Below are 8,963 nucleotides of genomic sequence, written 5' to 3'. Positions count from 1 at the left end.
AGGCAAGAGAGGGCCGTTTAGTGTCGGTCAGTATTTGTTAGCTCTTCACGGAAAAAAGAAGTCGGGAAGCAATGGACGTCTGCTTTTCAATCTCTTAACTGGGTTGCATTGGAGATTATTCGTAATTAGGAAAGCAAAGAGAAGTTTCCAACTTTTACCTTTTGTTAGTCAATCATGCCGTGCTTTGTCTGATGGAAAATTCATGCACGAAGAAATGCGCAACTCCATCTCCACGATTTATTCTATCGTATAAACTTCGTTCCGTAATGCAAAGAGGCAGTAACATTGGTTTTCAGTTTACCAACAACCTCTTCGTATAAGAAAAAAAGAAGCGTGTAGGCCTAAATATATTCAATTCCGCTGTATTTATTACTTCGGAATTGCGACGCCAAGCAAGGTTACATAAACGAGGGCACACTGCGATGCGTTTAATAAATTGTTTACATATAGCGAAACTTTCTGTTGCTAGATAGACGACCAAGCATTAGAAGTACGCGATGTTTTCGGGTCGCTGATTCTACCGTCACAACATGATGGAGGAAAGCAGCGGCAGTTCCGTCCTGCAAAAAAAAAAAAAAAAAAAGTCTTGCAGCAGCCAATTCCTGTAAGCACGGCAGACTCATTTTGCGTGTTTTTTTTTTTTCTTTACCGAGCGACTCGTCTTCAGCACGTTCATTCGACGATCAGCTTGGTGACTCCGCATGCGAAAGTTGCCTTGTCGTTGCCTACTTCAAGCTCATAGGTCACGTTGCCCTGATGAAAAAAAAAAAGAAAAGACAGAGATAGTAAATCACGGGTGGTTCTATGATAAATGAAAATACTGTCGAAAAGTCTCACTTATCAGATTTTATTCAATTTGGTGTATTATGCTCATAAGATTCAATAACAAAAAAATGCTAGCTTTGCTTTCTTCACGGAATAATTGATTATCGTTTAAGATATGCAGACGACTCGCAGTGCTGGCACCGTTTTCATGCACTATGCGTTTATACAGTTAAATAACAACGTAAAACTAGAAACAACATGGACTGTACCTATTTTTCTCTGTAAAGTACTCACATATATGAGTTGCATTGAGGGTACGACGTACCATTTTCTTGTATTCTTACCTCGTGACAGCGAGTGCTATGAGACGCTGTTGCATGCCTTCATTATTGGCCCAACTTTTATATCAGACGGTTGCGTACAAAGTGAGTGATGTACGCCTCTTATGCTATCGCATTAAGAAAGCAAAGGCACGTATAAACAATTGATGTCGAATGAGACCGAAGAGAAAGAGAAATAGAGACCAAAATTGTTTAAGGTAGTGTGGTTAACCCGACGAACGTCCGGCCGGCTATACTGCTTGCGAGTTATCTTTAAAAAAAACAATAAATCAAGAATTCAGTTAGAGATTTCGCTCGCGCAGTAATTTGAGACAGGAAGTACGTAAGCCTTTTCACAAGTTCGTTGGTTTTAGAAAGTCGCAGATATTATGAAGGACAAAGGTGTCGGCTCAATACTTAGATTAGTCTGGTCAACGTTCTGTTTATTGTCGTGGTGATGGGTGCGAGTCGTAGGTATAGGAAATAAAGAAAGCTAGATTGTTATGAGCCATGGTGGTGGCGAAGACAGGAACGAGAAAGGCGAGGAGGTTAACCAGACGCGCGTGCGGTTTGACGCCCTACACGAGGGGAGGGCGAATAGGGAATAAAAGGAGTCAAAAAAAAAAAAGGAGTCAATAAAACTAGTCAAAGCGAAGAGTGTCACTTCATCCGAGAGCGCATATTGACACCACTGTTAGTCACTTAGGTCCACAGAGGTCCGCTCCTGTGCTTTAGACACTTGTTCTTGGCATAGATGCTGGGCAACGCATGGGTAATGTATGCGAGTTCTGCGAAAGCATATGAAAAAATTTAGCGGTGGACTCCGCACGGCGAACAGTTATGGGTGGATAACAGTTGCATGCTCCAGTTCTTGAAGGCATTCGTAGTCATTTTGATGATACCATGGACTGCCAAATGAACAAATATCTCGGCCATATGAGGGATCAGTTCCGAAGGTTCTTTGGAAGCGATGGTATTGAAACTAAAGCTTACTCATTGTGGTCGTATAACCTGAACTACCAGTTCACTGGTGCGAACATTAATTCTGGCCAAACAGAAAGTAAGGGAAAACGTGGCCGCCCACGCACAATATGGTTGATTTGTATTTTGGAGACCACGAGGAAATGTGCGGGTGAACAACTTGCATTAAACAAGTCTCGCTGGTATTCCATGCCTTTGGAGTGAATACCATTTGTGAGCGATTCGACGGTACTGAACACCAACGTTAAGAGAAAGAACAGCAGAAAGCTGAACACTAGCGTGCCCCTCCCCCCCACCCCCCGAAATTTTCAAATTGTCATGTGTCAATATACACGCACACATGCAGATGCACGCACGAACAAGCATATAGTTGAACCCCCCCCCCCCCCCCCCCCCCCGCCCCCACTGCTAAAAATTTCTGGCTACGCTATCGGTTGGTAAGTATTCATCATGAGGTAAGGTCATACAAGAGAAGAGAACGAGAAGTGGGCACAAAGCTCATATGCGCATGCGCCGGCACGGTAGCGTCACCTGCCAATTCGCCGCACGGGAGGCTCTAAGCAGATAACTGCTCAGGCTTTATTTAAGTTGCCTAGATTCCAATGTGCGCCGGACTGATGGGTGGCGCTACCATGCCGGCGCATGCGCAGATGAGCTTTCATGTCTACGTTCTTTTCCGTCGCAGTGCGCACTTTCATTTGACAGTCGGCGTTTGCGTTGTCTTGTTCTCTCCTCCTTTGTCCGTTTTTGTATGATGGGAACATTTCCTTCCTATGTTCTTAGCTTCACCCTTTATCAAACAGAGCTCCTCGGTAATGCGATCAGAGACTCACGGGAACGAATGCACTGAGTATTCTGAGTGTCACCGATCCTCGGAACACCTCTCCCTTGGTCACGTTGCAAGGGATGTCGAGGAAGTGACAGCTTATCGAGTGCGCAGACTGAACGTTGGTCGTGTCGGTGTGCTGCTGGTCCAGCGTGGTCACCATCAGGTAGTCTGCGTCGTCAGCTGCGTCGTCAAGGCGCGATTATATAAATGTTCAGTGCAGACGTACAATATATAGTTGTTCAAAACATGAGCATACACTGAAGAAGTCGCGGCCACTGACAAATAGAAGACGAAAAAAAAAGTGATAGAAAACTCAGTCATCGTGTTGAGACTGTAGGAAAACGATGGTGAATACTTAGCATTTAGCCAACAGTAGCCGCTGCTATCCTGTGTAATCAAAATTAATACTGAACACCCCACTACGACGTGCATGTTAATCAAAATCAGAGTATAGTTGGTTCAGGCCCCAGAACTTAAGTTTTATTTCTGTGTATGGTAACACACTCCCCGGTAGCTTCAGACTCGGTAGGTCTATTCAGAACACTCGACGTACGTACGAAGCATCACTTGCAACATGACATATAACACCGATGTAAAGTACGTGGCACTTTAGGGGCCCGGCTTGTCGCCTATCCATAGATCTCATGTGGCGTGATCACCACCAAAATCAAGTGGTCAATGCAGGCCTAAAACAAGGCTAGAGATGCTCAAAACCGAGTTAAAATAAACGAACAAGACCTAAAATGATATAACTAACATAAATAACCCGGAAGTAATCGCAATAATTAACTTAAAGTTGCTAATAACGCTTCGGAAACATGCGGCTTACACCCAAGCCGCGCAAAGAGGGCCCCACCGCCTCACCGAGCGCGCTATTGCTCCTGCGCTTCTCCGGCGGTCCGGCGACTAACAGAGACTAACAATAGTGCAACGGGAATCGCTGGCTGCCCGTGTTACGCACTTCCTCAGGTTTGACGGTAGTGGAGCTGCATTTATAGACGTTTATAGTTTATTTCAGGCAAAAAGCAGAAGAAAAAGGTACAATTTGCCTTGGGGACCGGCAAAAAGGCATAAAAGCCTGACAAGGTGCCTGCCAACTGTAAACCCACAATCCCACCGAAACAACACAATTCTCGGTGTGAAATTAACAGTCAATAAGGAAATAAGCAGAAATTAGTTGCTACATGCAAGTCACATGTGTATAAGCGCAGGATTTAGAACTACACAGTTCAGGGGCTTAGCCAGGGGGGGGGGGGTTCAAACCCCCCCAAATTTTTCAGTTTTGCTTGCGTATATATACACGCGCACATACAAACGCACGCACGAACATACATGAAGTATTGTAGAACCTCCCCCCCCCCCCCGAAAAAGATTTCTGGCTACGCCCCTGACACCATAATCACCATTCGCTGCTCAAAACGGGATTAGCGCAGGATTCGAACTACATTTTCTTTTAAATGCGAAGCATTTCTTAGCGAACCTCTGGCACTTTGAGCGTTTCTATCTACGTATCTATCTATCTATCTATCCGCCTACGTCTGGGTGCTCTCATGATCGCCTCTTTAACTTGGTGTAGACCAAAATTGGCGTGGGAGGGTAAGAGGATTTGGCGAATTTGACTGTCTAGTCATGACATGAAAAACGTGAAAATCCTGTCCTGTACGTCGTCAAACCCTTTCCTCCAGACACGTGTGGCACATACCCGTTTACCACGGGCCCCGGTGTACGGGTATGCGCCACAGGTGATTGACAGTTTATATCTAATCAGGAACGGCGAGAACAGACATTGGTAACTTAAATGCGAGAGCGTTAATAAAAACCGACATCGTTAGCGTTGACCCGACAAATGGAAAGATTGAAAACTGGGATCCCAGCAGGAATCGAACCCAAGCAGTCTGCGTGGCAATCAGGTATTCTACCACAGAGCCACGCCATGGCTCTAAACTGCTTTGGAAAAACAGCCTATGCAGGCGTAATAATCGGTGCAACGTCAATTGTGGTTGCGATGCTTGCTTTCTGATTTTGCAAGCAAGCAATAAACACTACATGATATTCCTACGATCTGTACTCCTACGATACAGGCGTCATATCAGATTAACGTCCGTGGTTCCAGTGTTGACTCTGTTTTATAGCACTAATAAACATTACATTTGTATTCTTATGAAGCAGCAAGCTATATCGAAGCATTGCTCGACCCCGGATGGATACATTAACGAAAGTTCCGTATGATATTCACATCAGCGCACCGTAACGTGCACTTAGTCCGCGAGAACGACGCAGTGTCTTCTTCATCTCTTGCGAGGCTGGGCGATGGCCTCATGATGACTGAGCATGATGGCAGACTGACTGACAACCGCTTTGTAGACTAGACTAGTAGGCCACATACGCCCAGGTAGTCTACGAATACGACAAGCGCCATCCACTGATGTTGGTCTACGTAGCACTATCCAGGCCTACCAGCCTCGATGGCCTATACCTCACCAACGCAAAAGATGACTTCAGGTTCCGACATGTCGCCAGCTCTATCGACAGACAATATGTCGACGAAATGGCCGAGGCATCCACGAATTCCAACAACTGTACTACACCTCATACTTCATTACACATGGACCCCTCGTCACCGCGATCATGACGGATCCGATAACAAGTCATGACCAGCTGCTCGTGCGCACTGATACCGGTGTTGATGACCTTGTTCTCGCACAAGCTTTCACAAAAGTTTGTGAAACGTGCGTGTGTTCTTCATCTATGGGACAAGTATAAGCACTTCATATCAGCTTACCGCTTCTGGTGTTGGAAATACTCACGTTGCCGTTGGCAGCGTTACCCAACTGTAAACAACTGATTATATAACACATATGCGGCTCTTCAACGTATACGTGTGCGAATAAATTTATATAAATCTTTAGCGTCATTTTGTGACGTTTCGCCAGTAAAAACAATTACGCCACGGTCACCTTGCCGCCGCGTGCTTCGCATAACATCGACTCCCACGGTACGTGGGATCTGCCGAATTTTTAAGCTGGAGCTTGTTCACCAAAGATTGAAACTACTGTGGAGCTGTGTCAGAAATTGACAAAAGTAAGTATCGCACTAGACAGCGTCTTGTATTACTGAAAATGCGCACCAATCATGATCAGTGTGTTTCGAGGTTACTAGTATAATTTGAATTTAAAACAACCTTGCGTTACATGACTTGTTTCTTTGCATTTGTTTAAAAAGTATCACTAAAATGTCCTGTGTCGCACCAGAGAGCTTGATACCTTGCAAACATCTACCAATGTAACTACAATTTCTTGTACACATATTTTCATGCTTGTGCGCTATATTAAACTGGTTAGGTTTCAGCAGTATTGTTGAACCCCTGCAGATGTTCATGTTGTATGAAGAACTTTTGGGCAGCGCGAGTAAATTGGCGCGAACGATTAGGAAAATGGCACTTTGTCTTTTTTAATCGTTTTCTTCTCACTTACACGTGCCACTGCAGGACTTACAATTCCACACGAACAAGCGCACAAAGTCACGGTGTTGTATAAAAGGAGTCGGTTATTTAGTAAGAATAGCCGTGGATACCTGTAGGTCGCTATTCTATTAACGTAACACTTCCTTATCTATAATATATATACACATTGACGGCTCTCCGCCCTTCCGTGTGTTCAGCGATACTCACTCGCCTCCGCGTAAAAAGTGACGTTGTATTTGTCGCCAGTCTTGATCACGCATGGATCTTTGTCGCAAGGAGAAATGGTGACGTTCTTGAAGCCAGGGCTCTTTTCATCTGCGAAAAAGAATGTTAAAAAGTAAAGCAAAAGGATATCGAAAGGGGTAAGGTTCGGACGTGTTGGTTGCTCATCGCTTAAGCAGAATACATAGCGCAGAAACGAACACAGGAAAAGAAGACGACGGGACGAGCGCTCGTACACCGTCGTCCTTTTGTCCTTTGGTCGTTTCTGCGCTATCTATTCAACAAAAGGAGTACGTCACAAAGAGAGATATTAAAACTAAACGTCGTGCGCTTTTGCGTCCGTAATTTTGCACTCAATGTAGTTTACCAGACTTGCATGTTTGTTTTCACCTATCACTCTCAGATGCAGTCGGAGGAATGTATCCACTCTTAGTGCAACGTTCATTCCTTAACAAAACAACGATATTTAGCTGCTGCATATTTTGGCCTAATGAGCTCTGGACACTCATCATTTATTGGTTTGATTAAACATCTTATTCGGATGAACTTGAGAGTTCTCAAAGACAGCATTTCTGCGTTTTACAAGCATTTAGCGCGGAGTTTGCCTGAAACTAAATCTTCTTACATCCCGGACAACTTATATCAATATTTAGAAGGGCGGCGTACGCTTGTGTGCCGCGTACCGTAACATCCTGCGTCTTGAATTTCGACATTTTGAATGTGTCATTTGTAGTACGAAGAAAGATTTTCCAGCCAAGTTTAGTTTTTCGTTTTAATGAAAACTGACCTAACGTGTCGAGGCCAATTAGGCCTGTTCATGCAGAGGGCAACTACCAGGCAAGGCACCAGGTATAGCGTTCTTAAAGGGGCCCTGCAACAGCGTTAGCAGCGGAACTGCTTAATCCGAGCGTTGGTCCATGACGGTAATGGATGGTACAGAATAACGCAGCACGCTTCATATTATCTAACTACCATCGCACCAACAGTGTCACGTCAATGAGACGCACCCTTTTCTTGCAGTCACTTGGATCACGTCGCAAAGCATCTCGTCTCATGCTTTTTCATAAGACATTCAAACATCTAGTTTTGAAAGCTGAATTAGTTACGACCCCATCTCAGCGCTCAGCTCGTTCAGACCATGTGGTACACGTCACGAGCTGCCGCACTAACACTTTCTATCATTCCTTTGTCCCACGCACGTCCAAAGACTGGAACCACCTTCCCTCCGACATCGTTTCCATTTCAGATCATGACTTCTTTTGTTCCACCTTGCATAATTACTTACTTGATGACGCGTAAAGTGCATATTGCATATACATTTCTTTAAATTTTGTTTACCCTGTATTTCTCAGAGTACCTGCATTGGAATTCAGTTGTATTAGCCTAACGTCGTATCTTCATAAGTACTGTACTTATTATTAAATTGACGTTATTTTGTTCGCTTTTGTTTCTTATTTTATGTACCCCACTCGCTTCTGTAAAGCTTTTTGCGGTTGAGGGTAATATAAAACAAAAATGAAAGCGAGCGAAACGTAGTGGACATACCTTTGCATTCTTCCAGTGTGAGGAGCTGCTGCGCTCCGCACGCACTCATTAGTAGAAGAGGCAGGAATGTGATAGAGTACCGACGCATCCTGAACAGTTCGTTGTCTACCGGCGTCCGTATGTGAAACAAAACCTGGCAGAAGAGGCCGGCGCGCTCTCATATACCTGGGCTTATCGCCGATAGTCGAACGGGGGCGCAGCAGCGCGCTGTCGCTTTCCCGTGCATCGTCCCATGAAGCGGCTGCCTGTCTCTATCAAACGCTCTCTCCCATTAAAAGATACCCTTACCGGGAGCGCCTATCTGAATACATACCGACGGAGAATTCGTCTTGCTCGACAGTTTTGACCAATTTTGTTGTGGTTGAAAAGGAAAAGTTTAAATTTGTATGCCTTTGGAAGAGATCAGATTTTTATTGGATTCTTCTTTTAGGTTGTCTACGAAGTACACGTGTTAAATTGCTGACTTCATTTTTGCACCACTCTCGCGATAGCCCCGATGGGCTGCAGTATATTCAAATAAAGATTAGTCAGTAGAGGCTCAGATGCACTTATCTGCCAAGTTTAACGAATTGAGATATTTGTTTGCTGAGTCACAGAAATATGAACACGGTACGTAATATTGTCAGATCTTGTATCAATATTGTTTAAAAAGTTTCCATCCTAAATAAAAAGATTGCTTGCTAAAGCACTACAAATAAATTTCGTTTTCTTCTAAATACGAAAAATCTAATCTAAATCATTTCAGCGGTTTCTGAGTAAAACTGCTTTTCTGTTACCACATATCTAGGCGTGAGCCTGTGAGTGAAAGCTTGAAATAATAATAATAATAATAATAATA

At 44.1% G+C, this 8,963-nt stretch overlaps 1 protein-coding gene across 1 annotated transcript; it reads right to left on the bottom strand.

Moving 5' to 3' along the window:
* Nucleotides 1-580: 580 nt before the first annotated feature.
* Nucleotides 581-8,402, bottom strand: LOC119404635 (uncharacterized). Its single transcript, XM_037671209.2, has 4 exons — nt 8,126-8,402; nt 6,566-6,673; nt 2,900-3,075; nt 581-753 (listed from the first exon to the last, which is right to left on the bottom strand). The coding sequence occupies exons 1-4, from the start codon at nt 8,211-8,213 to the stop codon at nt 673-675; spliced, it is 453 nt and encodes a 150-aa protein (XP_037527137.1). The 5' UTR covers nt 8,214-8,402; the 3' UTR covers nt 581-672.
* Between the last annotated feature and the right edge of the window lie 561 nt (nt 8,403-8,963).

Source organism: Rhipicephalus sanguineus, chromosome 9 (genome assembly GCF_013339695.2).
Source record: "Rhipicephalus sanguineus isolate Rsan-2018 chromosome 9, BIME_Rsan_1.4, whole genome shotgun sequence".
Taxonomy (NCBI): domain Eukaryota; kingdom Metazoa; phylum Arthropoda; class Arachnida; order Ixodida; family Ixodidae; genus Rhipicephalus; species Rhipicephalus sanguineus.
The sequence above is the reverse complement of the archived record's forward strand: the minus strand, read 5'-3'. Positions and strand labels throughout refer to the sequence as shown.